Source organism: Salmo salar, chromosome ssa05 (genome assembly GCF_905237065.1).
Source record: "Salmo salar chromosome ssa05, Ssal_v3.1, whole genome shotgun sequence".
Taxonomy (NCBI): domain Eukaryota; kingdom Metazoa; phylum Chordata; class Actinopteri; order Salmoniformes; family Salmonidae; genus Salmo; species Salmo salar.
Genome location: NC_059446.1, coordinates 5,278,488 through 5,292,979, shown reverse-complemented (window position 1 = coordinate 5,292,979; position 14,492 = coordinate 5,278,488). Strand labels below are relative to the sequence as shown.

At 48.4% G+C, this 14,492-nt stretch overlaps 1 protein-coding gene across 2 annotated transcripts in view; it reads right to left on the bottom strand.

Moving 5' to 3' along the window:
* ctnna1 (catenin (cadherin-associated protein), alpha 1) overlaps window positions 1–14,492 on the bottom strand; it is a 247,642-nt gene that overhangs the window by 61,072 nt on the left and 172,078 nt on the right. For both annotated transcript variants that reach the window (XM_045717824.1, XM_045717825.1), the window contains exon 16: window positions 7,970–8,151. In XM_045717824.1, the coding sequence (XP_045573780.1) occupies window positions 7,970–8,151 (182 nt within the window). The remainder of the gene's footprint in view (window positions 1–7,969; window positions 8,152–14,492) is intronic.

Here is a 14,492-nt window from a genome sequence, read left to right as displayed (position 1 = left end):
GACCGATTAATCGGAACGGCCGATTAATTAGGGCCGATTTCAAGTTATCACATTCGGTAAACTGTATTTTTGGACACCAATTTGCCGATAAAAAAACCCCCTTTATTTAACTAGGCAAGTCAATTAAGAACATTCTTATTTTCAATGATGGCCTAGGAACAGTGGGTTAACTGCCTTGTTCAGGGGGCAGAATAACAGATTTTTACCTTGTCAGCTCGGGGATTCGATCTTGCAACTTTACGGTTAACTAGTCCAACGCTCTAACCACCTGCTTTACATTGCACTCCACGAGGAGCCTGCCTGTTACACGAATGCAGTAAGAAGCCAAGGTAAGTTGCTAGCTAGCATTAAACTTATCTTATAAAAAACAATCAATCATAATCACTAGTTAACTACACATGGTTGATGATATTACTAGTTTATCTAGCCTGTCCTGCGTTGCATATAATCGATGCGGTGCGCATTCGCGAAAAAGGACCGTCTTTGCTCCAACTTGTACCTAAGTGTTCATTCAGTATTGTTGTAATTATCATTATTACAAATAATAAAAATATATTTTAAAAAAGCAGATTAATCGGTATCGGCTTTTTTTTGGGTCCTCCAATAATCGGTATGGGCGTTGAAAAATCATAATCTATCGACCTCTAGTGTGGTGTTCCTTTCACCTCTATAGTAGCATCCAGTTTAAGCCCGGCCCAGCTACACTTAATCCCTGAATCCACTTGTTTAACAAGCAACACCTCATTTTTCACCTAATTCTCTCAATCTGATGTTGTAACGTTAGCTAGCAATTTTGTCTGACTTTATTAGCCAGCTAATTTTCATACCATAACTGATCAAATATTGGAGTTTACGTTGGCTGATGTTGCTCAACATTTCTCTGGCTAGCTAACGGAGAATTCCATCCAGCTAACAAGATATTTAACACATTTCTCTGGCTAGCTAACGGAGAATTCCATCCAGCTAACAAGATATTTAACACATTTCTCTGGCTAGCTAACGGAGAATTCCATCCAGCTAACAAGATATTTAACACATTTCTCTGGCTAGCTAACGGAGAATTCCATCCAGCTAACAAGATATTTAACACATTTCTCTGGCTAGCTAACGGAGAATTCCATCCAGCTAACAAGATATTTAACACATTCCTCTGGCTAGCTAACGGAGAATTCCATCCAGCTAACAAGATATTTAACACATTCCTCTGGCTAGCTAACGGAGAATTCCATCCAGCTAACAAGATATTTAACACATTCCTCTGGCTAGCTAACGGAGAATTCCATCCAGCTAACAAGATATTTAACACATTTCTCTGGCTAGCTAACGGAGAATTCCATCCAGCTAACAAGATATTTAACACATTCCTCTGGCTAGCTAACGGAGAATTCCATCCAGCTAACAAGATATTTAACACATTCCTCTGGCTAGCTAACGGAGAATTCCATCCAGCTAACAAGATACTAACAAAACTTGTTCCACTACACTTTCTCCCTCACCTCAAACTTTACCAATGCCAGTTGTTTCTCGGTTACAGCTCACATGAAGAATGCTTCATCACATTCTCACCCCTGTCTCCGTGGCCAGGCTTCTCACCTACCTCATTGTTATCGTTCAGGGGACGCGCTGCTGTAACTGGCAAACTGCCTCTCTACTCCATGCTGTCTTTCCAGAGCCCACACTGACGCTGTAACTGGCAAACTGCCTCACTACTCCATGCCGTCTTTCCAGAGCCCACACTGACGCTGTAACTGGCAAACTGCCTCACTACTCCATGCCGTCTTTCCAGAGCCCACACTGACGCTGTAACTGGCAAACTGCCTCACTACTCCATGCCGTCTTTCCAGAGCCCACACTGACGCTGTAACTGGCAAACTGCCTCTCTACTCCATGCCGTCTTTCCAGAGCCCACACTGACGCTGTAACGAGCAAATTGGTTCTCTCTCCTCTCCAGTCGTGTACTTCTGTGAACGATTGGCTGATTGCTCCAAACGTGCATCACTCGTTCGCTTACAGCCAGGAGTGATCCAAAGACAACCCCCAAAAATATATATATATATATTTTTTTTTTTATCTACACGAATCACATAGGTCACCAATTTTGGATTCAAAACCACAAATTTCGCCAAAAGGTGACTCGTTTGCATCCCTGTATAAATCAATCTCGGAATGTACTACAGAAACACACATTTCTCCCTTCTGCTGTCTGGTACACTTCAGGAAAGAGGGTGGTACAGAGACATGGAGGAGAGAGACAGATGGAGGAGAGAGAAGGGTGGATAAAACTCAACACACCTCTACCACCATATTCACAGACACACTGGGCCAGTCCTCACCTCTACCACCATATTCACAGACACACTGGGCCAGTCCTCACCTCTACCACCATATTCACAGACACACTGGGCCAGTCCTCACCTCTACCACCATATTCACAGACACACTGGGCCAGTCCTCACCTCTACCACCATATTCACACACACTGGGCCAGTCCTCACCTCTACCACCATATTCACACACACTGGGCTAGTCCTCACCTCTACCACCATATTCACACACACTGGGCTAGTCCTCACCTCTACCACCATATTCACAGACACACTGGGCCAGTCCTCACCTCTACCACCATATTCACAGACACACTGGGCCAGTCCTCACCTCTACCACCATATTCACAGACACACTGGGCCAGTCCTCACCTCTACCACCATATTCACACACACTGGGCTAGTCCTCACCTCTACCACCATATTCACACACACTGGGCTAGTCCTCACCTCTACCACCATATTCACAGACACACTGGGCCAGTCCTCACCTCTACCACCATATTCACACACACACTGGGCCAGTCCTCACCTCTACCACCATATTCACACACACTGGGCTAGTCCTCACCTCTACCACCATATTCACACACACTGGGCTAGTCCTCACCTCTACCACCATATTCACACACACTGGGCTAGTCCTCACCTCTACCACCATATTCACAGACACACTGGGCCAGTCCTCACCTCTACCACCATATTCACAGACACACTGGGCCAGTCCTCACCTCTACCACCATATTCACACACACTGGGCCAGTCCTCACCTCTACCACCATATTCACACACACTGGGCTAGTCCTCACCTCTACCACCATATTCACACACACTGGGCTAGTCCTCACCTCTACCACCATATTCACAGACACACTGGGCTAGTCCTCACCTCTACCACCATATTCACAGACACACTGGGCCAGTCCTCACCTCTACCACCATATTCACAGACACACTGGGCCAGTCCTCACCTCTACCACCATATTCACACACACTGGGCCAGTCCTCACCTCTACCACCATATTCACACACACTGGGCTAGTCCTCACCTCTACCACCATATTCACACACACTGGGCTAGTCCTCACCTCTACCACGATATTCACAGACACACTGGGCTAGTCCTCACCTCTACCACCATATTCACACACACTGGGCTAGTCCTCACCTCTACCACCATATTCAGACACACTGGGCTAGTCCTCACCTCAACCACCATATTCACAGACACACTGGGCTAGTCCTCACCTCTACCACCATATTCACAGACACACTGGGCTAGTCCTCACCTCTACCACCATATTCACAGACACACTGGGCTAGTCCTCACCTCTACCACCATATTCACAGACACACTGGGCTAGTCCTCACCTCTACCACCATATTCACAGACACACTGGGCCAGTCCTCACCTCTACCACCATATTCAGACACACTGGGCTAGTCCTCACCTCTACCACCATATTCAGACCCAGACCACTTTAAACCTGTCATTACAAGGTGCTTAACTGGGAGTGGTGATTGTTTATATTATTAGAATAGTTGTGTGTTAAGGTGCGCGTGTACTGGGACTGTGAGGAATGCCGTACTGGGACTGTGAGGAATGCCGTACTGGGACTGTGAGGAATGCCGTACTGGGACTGTGAGGAATGCCGTACTGGGTAGGTGACGGCCACATGGGAAAAGCACGTGGGTTCGACCGTTGGGTGCAACCACACACACACACCGTGACCGCAAGACCCTCCACACACCCCCCACAGCTCTGTCTGAACGTTCACCTATTGAAATATCTACAAGATATTATTATTGGTGGGTTTGGTTGAAGTGAAATCCTTTTCCACTGTAAAGACTAGAAAGAGACTGTTACAAGCCCTTGATGGGTTAAAATCTACATCTCCATCTTTAAGAAGACCCTTTAATACCACTTGTTAAACTGTACATCTCCATCAGAACAGATATGCTGTGTTTTAATCACTACATACGCATGTGTGTTTTTACGGCAGGGCTAGAGGAAGCAGGGAGTAGAGGGCTGGGCTAGAGGAAGCAGGGAGCAGAGGGCTGGACGGAGGAAGCAGAGGGCTGGCCGGACGGACGGAGGAAGCAGAGGGCTGGCCGGACGGACGGAGGAAGCAGAGGGCTGGCCGGACGGACGGAGGAAGCAGAGGGCTGGCCGGACGGACGGAGGAAGCAGAGGGCTGGCCGGACGGACGGAGGAAGCAGAGGGCTGGCCGGACGGACGGAGGAAGCAGAGGGCTGGCCGGACGGACGGAGGAAGCAGAGGGCTGGCCGGACGGACGGAGGAAGCAGAGGGCTGGCCGGACGGACGGAGGAGGCAGAGGGCTGGCCGGACGGACGGAGGAAGCAGAGGGCTGGCCGGACGGACGGAGGAAGCAGAGGGCTGGCCGGACGGACGGAGGAAGCAGAGGGCTGGCCGGACGGACGGAGGAAGCAGAGGGCTGGCCGGACGGACGGAGGAAGCAGAGGGCTGGCCGGACGGACGGAGGAAGCAGAGGGCTGGCCGGACGGACGGAGGAAGCAGAGGGCTGGCCGGACGGACGGAGGAAGCAGAGGGCTGGCCGGACGGACGGAGGAAGCAGAGGGCTGGCCGGACGGACGGAGGAAGCAGAGGGCTGGCCGGACGGACGGAGGAAGCAGAGGGCTGGCCGGACGGACGGAGGAAGCAGGGAGTAGAGGGCTGGACGGAGGAAGCAGGGAGTAAAGGGCTGGATGGACGGAGGAAGCAGGGAGTAGAGGGCTGGCTGGATGGACGGAAGGCAGATCAAGGCTGGGTTTGGATGAAGGAAGGCAAACTAAGTGTTTTCATGTTCAATATCATGGTGTTTTGCTAAGGACAATGCCTTGGCTTGTGGAGCAAGGCTGGTGCTTACAGGGTGACGACAGCGTCAGGGTAGATCTGACTGGAGAAAGACGTTTTATTGACAATTCCTTTAAAGAGATGGAAATTGAGAGACATGCAGGCAGAGAGACCGAGAGCTTTGCTTTGGTTCCAGGCACAATGTCTCCTGAATGAGTCACTTTAAATTCATAGAGGAAGATGTATGTGCCCACACACACACACACACACACACACACACACACACACATCTTCTCGCAGGCAAAAGACTACACACCTATGCGCTCACACACACACGTAGAAATATATTCTCTCAAACACACGTGTTTTACTGAGCAGATGGCTGGCCATGGCACTCTGGTGATGAACCAGAATATAAGGTCTTGTCTATCTGTCACATTTACTACAGTCCAGTTACAGGCCTTTACCGGCCAGACAGACCAACTTACTACAGGCCAGATACAGGCCAGATACAGGCCTCGACCGGCCAGACAGACCAACTTACTACGGTCCAGTTACAGGCCTCGACCGGCCAGACAGACCAACTTACTACGGTCCAGTTACAGGCCTCGACCGGCCAGACAGACCAACTTACTACGGTCCAGTTACAGGCCTCGACCGGCCAGACAGACCAACTTACTACGGTCCAGTTACAGGCCTCGACCGGCCAGACAGACCAACTTACTACGGTCCAGTTACAGGCCTCGACCGGCCAGACAGACCAACTTACTACGGTCCAGTTACAGGCCTCGACCGGCCAGACAGACCAACTTACTACGGTCCAGTTACAGGCCTCGACCGGCCAGACAGACCAACTTACTACGGTCCAGTTACAGGCCTCGACCGGCCAGACAGACCAACTTACTACGGTCCAGTTACAGGCCTCGACCGGCCAGACAGACCCAACTTACTACGGTCCAGTTACAGGCCTCGACCGGCCAGACAGACAGACCAACTTACTACGGTCCAGTTACAGGCCTCGACCGGCCAGACAGACACCAACTTACTACGGTCCAGTTACAGGCCTCGACCGGCCAGACAGACCAACTTACTACGGTCCAGATACAGGCCTCGACCGGCCAGACAGACCAACTTACTACGGTCCAGTTACAGGCCTCGACCGGCCAGACAGACCAACTTACTACGGTCCAGTTACAGGCCTCGACCGGCCAGACAGACCAACTTACTACGGTCCAGTTACAGGCCTCGACCGGCCAGACAGACCAACTTACTACGGTCCAGTTACAGGCCTCGACCGGCCAGACAGACCAACTTACTACGGTCCAGTTACAGGCCTCGACCGGCCAGACAGACCAACTTACTACGGTCCAGTTACAGGCCTCGACCGGCCAGACAGACAGACCAACTTACTACGGTCCAGTTACAGGCCTCGACCGGCCAGACAGACAGACCAACTTACTACGGTCCAGTTACAGGCCTCGACCGGCCAGACAGACAGACCAACTTACTACGGTCCAGTTACAGGCCTCGACCGGCCAGACAGACAGACCAACTTACTACGGTCCAGTTACAGGCCTCGACCGGCCAGACAGACAGACCAACTTACTACGGTCCAGTTACAGGCCTCGACCGGCCAGACAGACAGACCAACTTACTACGGTCCAGTTACAGGCCTCGACCGGCCAGACAGACCAACTTACTACGGTCCAGTTACAGGCCTCGACCGGCCAGACAGACCAACTTACTACGGTCCAGATACAGGCCTCGACCGGCCAGACAGACCAACTTACTACGGTCCAGTTACAGGCCTCGACCAACCAGACAGACCAACTTACTACGGTCCAGTTACAGGCCACGACCGGCCAGACAGACCAACTTACTACGGTCCAGTTACAGGCCTCGACCGGCCAGACAGACCAACTTACTACGGTCCAGTTACAGGCCTCGACCGGCCAGACAGACCAACTTACTACGGTCCAGTTACAGGCCTCGACCGGCCAGACAGACCAACTTACTACGGTCCAGTTACAGGCCTCGACCGGCCAGACAGACCAACTTACTACGGTCCAGTTACAGGCCTCGACCGGCCAGACAGACCAACTTACTACGGTCCAGATACAGGCCTCGACCGGCCAGACAGACCAACTTACTACGGTCCAGTTACAGGCCTCGACCGGCCAGACAGACCAACTTACTACGGTCCAGTTACAGGCCTCGACCGGCCAGACAGACCAACTTACTACGGTCCAGTTACAGGCCTCGACCGGCCAGACAGACCAACTTACTACGGTCCAGTTACAGGCCTCGACCGGCCAGACAGACCAACTTACTACGGTCCAGTTACAGGCCTCGACCGGCCAGACAGACCAACTTACTACGGTCCAGTTACAGGCCTCGACCGGCCAGACAGACCAACTTACTACGGTCCAGTTACAGGCCTCGACCGGCCAGACAGACCAACTTACTACGGTCCAGTTACAGGCCTCGACCGGCCAGACAGACCAACTTACTACGGTCCAGTTACAGGCCTCGACCGGCCAGACAGACCAACTTACTACGGTCCAGTTACAGGCCTCGACCGGCCAGACAGACCAACTTACTACGGTCCAGTTACAGGCCTCGACCGGCCAGACAGACCAACTTACTACGGACCTTTTCTCAACTGGCTTTTTATTGAAGCTGGGACGTCTGCATGAGAAGACCTACTACAGATCAGACAGATCCCTCTGTACTGACAACACACAGAGACACAGAGAGAGAGACACAGAGAGAGAGAGAGAGAGAGAGAGACACAGAGAGAGAGAGAGAGAGACACAACCCCCCTCCATACCTGGTGAAGTCCGTCATCTCCATCATAATCATACACATCTGCTTGGCCAGGACGATGATGTCGTTGCCGGAGTCGTCCCACTTGGACACCTCAGCGTCCAGCTTGCTCTTCTCCTCCTGGAAACTGGCCACCTGCTCAGCGATCTTAGCCTTCTGCTCCTGGGGCAGCTGGGCCATGATAGCCTGGTAGAGGAGGAGAGGAGAGAGAGTTATACAACAGAACACTGAGCTGTTATAGCCTGGTAGAGGAGGAGAGGAGAGAGAGAGAGTACTATGACAGATGAATACATGACAGTACACTACACAATACCACAACTCATCACCAGTGAAGCGGCATTTTTGGTTAGCCTTTTATTTAAAAATATATCTGGGGAAGCTGGGCTACGGCAGCCTGATTTGTCAAGACCAGTATCCTAATAGACAAAATGTCTGTCTGTCTGTCTGTCTGTCTGTCTGTCTGAGCTCGCATGCTACGGGAGGGATGAGAGGAATCATGCCATTAACTAAATCTATTTAGTGGAGCCAAAAATATTTTCTAGTAGCCTGTTCTACTCTGGAGCTGTGGTACTATAGAGATGTGCAGTAGTCTGGGTCCATCTGTGGTACTATAGAGATGTGCAGTAGTCTGGGTCCATCTGTGGTACTATAGAGATGTGCAGTAGTCTGGGTCCATCTGTGGTACTATAGAGATGTGCAGTAGTCCATCTGTGGTACTATAGAGATGTGCAGTAGTCTGGGTCCATCTGTGGTACTATAGAGATGTGCAGATGTCGTAGTCCATCTGTGGTACTATAGAGATGTGCAGTAGTCTGGGTCCATCTGTGGTACTATAGAGATGTGCAGTAGTCCATCTGTGGTACTATAGAGGTGAGGTAGTCTGGGTCTATTGTGGTACTATAGAGATGTGCAGTAGTCTGGGTCTATTGTGGTACTATATAGATGTGCAGTAGTCTGGGTCCATCTGTGGTACTATAGAGATGTCGTAGTCCATCTGTGGTACTATAGAGATGTCGTAGTCCATCTGTGGTACTATAGAGATGTCGTAGTCCATCTGTGGTACTATAGAGATGTCGTAGTCCATCTGTGGTACTATAGAGATGTGCAGTAGTCTGGGTCCATCTGTGGTACTATAGAGATGTGTCGTAGTCCATCTGTGGTACTATAGAGATGTGCCGTAGTCTGGGTCCATCTGTGGTACTATAGAGATGTGCAGATGTCGTAGTCCATCTGTGGTACTATAGAGATGTGCAGTAGTCTGGGTCCATCTGTGGTACTATAGAGATGTGCAAATGTCGTAGTCCATCTGTGGTACTATAGAGATGTGCAAATGTCGTAGTCCATCTGTGGTACTATAGAGATGTGCAAATGTCGTAGTCCATCTGTGGTACTATAGAGATGTGTCGTAGTCCATCTGTGGTACTATAGAGATGTGTCGTAGTCCATCTGTGGTACTATAGAGATGTGTCGTAGTCCATCTGTGGTACTATAGAGATGTGTCGTAGTCCATCTGTGGTACTATAGAGATGTGTCGTAGTCCATCTGTGGTATTATAGAGATGTCCAGTAGTCTGGGTCCATCTGTGGTACTATAGAGATGTGCCGTAGTCTGGGTCCATCTGTGGTACTATAGAGATGTGCAGTAGTCTGGGTCTATCTGTGGTACTATAGAGATGTGCAGTAGTCTGGGTCCATCTGTGGTACTATAGAAATGTCGTAGTCTGGGTCCATCTGTGGTACTATAGAGATGTGCAGTAGTCCATCTGTGGTACTATAGAGATGTGCAGTAGTCCATCTGTGGTACTATAGAGATGTGCAGTAGTCCATCTGTGGTACTATAGAGATGTGCAGTAGTCCATCTGTGGTACTATAGAGATGTGCAGTAGTCCATCTGTGGTACTATAGAGATGTGCAGTAGTCCATCTGTGGTACTATAGAGATGTGCAGTAGTCCATCTGTGGTACTATAGAGATGTGCAGTAGTCCATCTGTGGTACTATAGAGATGTGCAGTAGTCCATCTGTGGTACTATAGAGATGTGCAGTAGTCCATCTGTGGTACTATAGAGATGTGCAGTAGTCCATCTGTGGTACTATAGAGATGTGCAGTAGTCCATCTGTGGTACTATAGAGATGTGCAGTAGTCCATCTGTGGTACTATAGAGATGTGCAGTAGTCCATCTGTGGTACTATAGAGATGTGCAGTAGTCCATCTGTGGTACTATAGAGATGTGCAGTAGTCCATCTGTGGTACTATAGAGATGTGCAGTAGTCCATCTGTGGTACTATAGAGATGTGCAGTAGTCCATCTGTGGTACTATAGAGATGTGCAGTAGTCCATCTGTGGTACTATAGAGATGTGCAGTAGTCCATCTGTGGTACTATAGAGATGTGCAGAAGTCTGGGTCCATCTGTGGTACTATAGAGATGTGCAGTAGTCCGGGTCCATCTGTGGTACTATGGAGATGTGCAGTAGTCCATCTGTGGTACTATAGAGATGTGCAGTAGTCCGGGTCCATCTGTGGTACTATAGAGATGTGCAGTAGTCTGGGTCCATCTGTGGTACTATAGAGATGTGCAGGAGTCCATCTGTGGTACTATAGAGATGTGCAGTAGTCTGGGTCCATCTGTGGTACTATAGAGATGTGCCGTAGTCTGGGTCCATCTGTGGTACTATAGAGATGTGCAGTAGTCCATCTGTGGTACTATAGAGATGTGCAGTAGTCCATCTGTGGTACTATAGAGATGTGCAGTAGTCCATCTGTGGTACTATAGAGATGTGCAGTAGTCCATCTGTGGTACTATAGAGATGTGCAGTAGTCCATCTGTGGTACTATAGAGATGTGCAGTAGTCTGGGTCCATCTGTGGTACTATAGAGATGTGCAGGAGTCCATCTGTGGTACTATAGAGATGTGCAGTAGTCTGGGTCCATCTGTGGTACTATAGAGATGTGCCGTAGTCTGGGTCCATCTGTGGTACTATAGAGATGTGCAGTAGTCCATCTGTGGTACTATAGAGATGTGCAGTAGTCCATCTGTGGTACTATAGAGATGTGCAGTAGTCCATCTGTGGTACTATAGAGATGTGCAGTAGTCCATCTGTGGTACTATAGAGATGTGCAGTAGTCCATCTGTGGTACTATAGAGATGTGCAGTAGTCCATCTGTGGTACTATAGAGATGTGCAGAAGTCTGGGTCCATCTGTGGTACTATAGAGATGTGCAGTAGTCCGGGTCCATCTGTGGTACTATGGAGATGTGCAGTAGTCCATCTGTGGTACTATAGAGATGTGCAGGAGTCCATCTGTGGTACTATAGAGATGTTCAGTAGTCTGGGTCCATCTGTGGTACTATAGAGATGTGCAGTAGTCTGGGTCCATCTGTGGTACTATAGAGATGTGCAGTAGTCCGGGTCCATCTGTGGTACTATAGAGATGTGCAGTAGTCTGGGTCCATCTGTGGTACTATAGAGATGTGTCGTAGTCCGGGTCCATCTGTGGTACTATAGAGATGTGCAGTAGTCCATCTGTGGTACTATAGAGATGTGCAGTAGTCCATCTGTGGTACTATAGAGATGTGCAGTAGTCCATCTGTGGTACTATAGAGATGTGCAGTAGTCCATCTGTGGTACTATAGAGATGTGCAGTAGTCCATCTGTGGTACTATAGAGATGTGCAGTAGTCCATCTGTGGTACTATAGAGATGTGCAGTAGTCCATCTGTGGTACTATAGAGATGTGCAGTAGTCCATCTGTGGTACTATAGAGATGTGCAGTAGTTTGGGTCCATCTGTGGTACTATAGAGATGTGCAGTAGTCCATCTGTGGTACTATAGAGATGTGCAGTAGTCTGGGTCCATCTGTGGTACTATAGAGATGTGCAGTAGTTTGGGTCCATCTGTGGTACTATAGAGATGTGCAGTAGTCCATCTGTGGTACTATAGAGATGTGCAGTAGTCTGGGTCCATCTGTGGTACTATAGAGATGTGCAGTAGTCTGGGTCCATCTGTGGTACTATAGAGATGTGCAGTAGTCTATCTATATGTGTTGTAGCTAGGTTGCACATTGCCAGGCCAACTACACCATTTATTTCACCAGTTCTCCTCCGGCGAAGCCTCAGTTTTCTTTTGACTCCTCAATAGATATTTCTATTCTTGGTTTCGTTTACGCAATTTTACTTTTTGTGGACCTAAACTATGTAATTCAAAAATTAAATATGGTGATTGAAAATAGCATGGACTTCCGACTTTCATAATTATTCCCATTTAAAAGCTACAACTTAAGGACAAACTTTATTCGAATAGTTTGGAAAATACTCCTCATAACTTTGTCTTAATGCTTTTATAATACTTCTGTAAGTAGGATCGGGCTTTTGGTTGACACATTTCTGTCTTATAGAGCATTGGTTTATTTAAATTTCTTATTCGATTTCTATATCTTACTATTTATTTATTCTCTGTCATGTTTTTGGTTTATTCGAAAACAAGTTAACTTTCTGAGATACTCTAACAGAGAGTTCTAGGCACATTTAGTGTTTGATCAGGAAATAGCGCGGCAGGAGAAATGTAGCGAGCATTAAACTGAAAAGCGGCTTGAAAATCGGACAGGTCAAACGGACAGGAAATAGAAACGGTGAGTTTTTATAAAACAACAAGAGCCTGAATTATCCGCTATAAAAATAGGTTTAGTTTAATGGCCCAGATCAGCTGACATTCAAGGGGGGGGGGGGGGGAATAATTTTCTGAACGGATATTTCGCGATGCTTTGATAATATAGACTCTTAGCGATGTTTCATTGTTCTCTTGCTATGTGTCAACATAAAATATATTTTTTTGTAATAGGAATAAGCTATTTACTCAGAATGTTAACCCTGCTGTGCATTAGCCTGATCAGAGTAATTGTTTGATTCTTTTTATATTTTTACCTGCCCATTTGGACAACTGAAATCTGTATTCGCAGTTGTCCGACAAGCCTTCGTGTTGATCCCTGTACGTTTGGTGTGTTTTGTCAGACCTCCCTGTGTAGTGAGTGTGTGTCGTTCCACTCCCCGGTTCAGTAGAGGTGAATTCATTAAGGGGTTTCATTTCCTCCAGTGGAAGCTGGGATCATAACCTGTTCTAAGGTGCTGAGTAATGTGATCGTGGTAATACATGATACTCTGGCAGCACAATTTGGACAAAATATCTAATTGTGATTTTTTTTTTTTTTTGGGGGGGGGGGGACAGATATTGCAATTGCGATTATTAATTGTGATTTTTAAACACTTAGGTGAAAACTTGTTAATTCCATTAGACATGGTTAAAACAACTGTTAGGGTACAGCACATCTAACTGGAGATCAGATGAATTAATACGTACTGTGCAAACTGAATACAAAATGAAAAGAAACTAATACTTATAATATATAGGATTATTACACCTACATAAAAATGTATTTAACATTATCTTCAATATAGTGTGCTATTAGTGCGGCACTTACTCATTAATGAATTGAAGTTCTGAGTTCCTATTTTACCCTGAGCTCTTAAACAACCTAAGTTAATTATGTATTCAGGCAGCCATAGGCTGCAGATGGAACAGGAAGCTGATGATTCAGCCTACTTGTACATAATTGCACAATCACTAATTGAAACGATAAGTCAAAGAACCTTAACATGTAACACGTAGCCTATTGATTGCAAGGTGCAGCCTGTGTCCTAAACAGAGTCTGGTCCAGTCATCAACGAGACGGCCTTTACCGCGCCTGGTCCAGTCATCAACGCCACGGCCTTTACCGCGCCTGGTCCAGTCATCAACGCCACGGCCTTTACCGCGCCTGGTCCAGTCATCAACGCCACGGCCTTTACCGCGCCTGGTCCAGTCATCAACGAGACGGCCTTTACCGCGCCTGGTCCAGTCATCAACGAGACGGCCTTTACCGCGCCTGGTCCAGTCATCAACGAGACGGCCTTTACCGCGCCTGGTCCAGTCATCAACGAGACGGCCTTTACCGCGCCTGGTCCAGTCATCAACGAGACGGCCTTTACCGCGCCTGGTCCAGTCATCAACGAGACGGCCTTTACCGCGCCTGGTCCAGTCATCAACGAGACGGCCTTTACCGCGCCTGGTCCAGTCATCAACGAGACGGCCTTTACCGCGCCTGGTCCAGTCATCAACGCGGGGACATGATCATAGATCAGCACTCGGACACCTGATAAAGGCTGGTAACTTTCCCCAAAACTCCCTGGTTTTTCCAGGAATTCTGGTTGGAAGATTTCTGGAATTACGAGGGAATAAGTAGGAAATATGGGAATCCTCCAACCAGGATTTCTGGTAAACCAGGGAATGTTGGGAACATTACTGGATTTTCGCAACCCTACGATGCGTACAGGCCTCTGAAATAAGCTCATGTGATTAGTGACCTTGCCCTAAAAGAGACCTGAAAAACACGCGCTCTCCCCCAGAGCCAATCCTTAGGATTTAGTTCAGAGGAAACGCTGTCAGGCACATGCCAAACGGCCTTCATGTTTTAATAAAGACGGCCTTCAGGTCAAG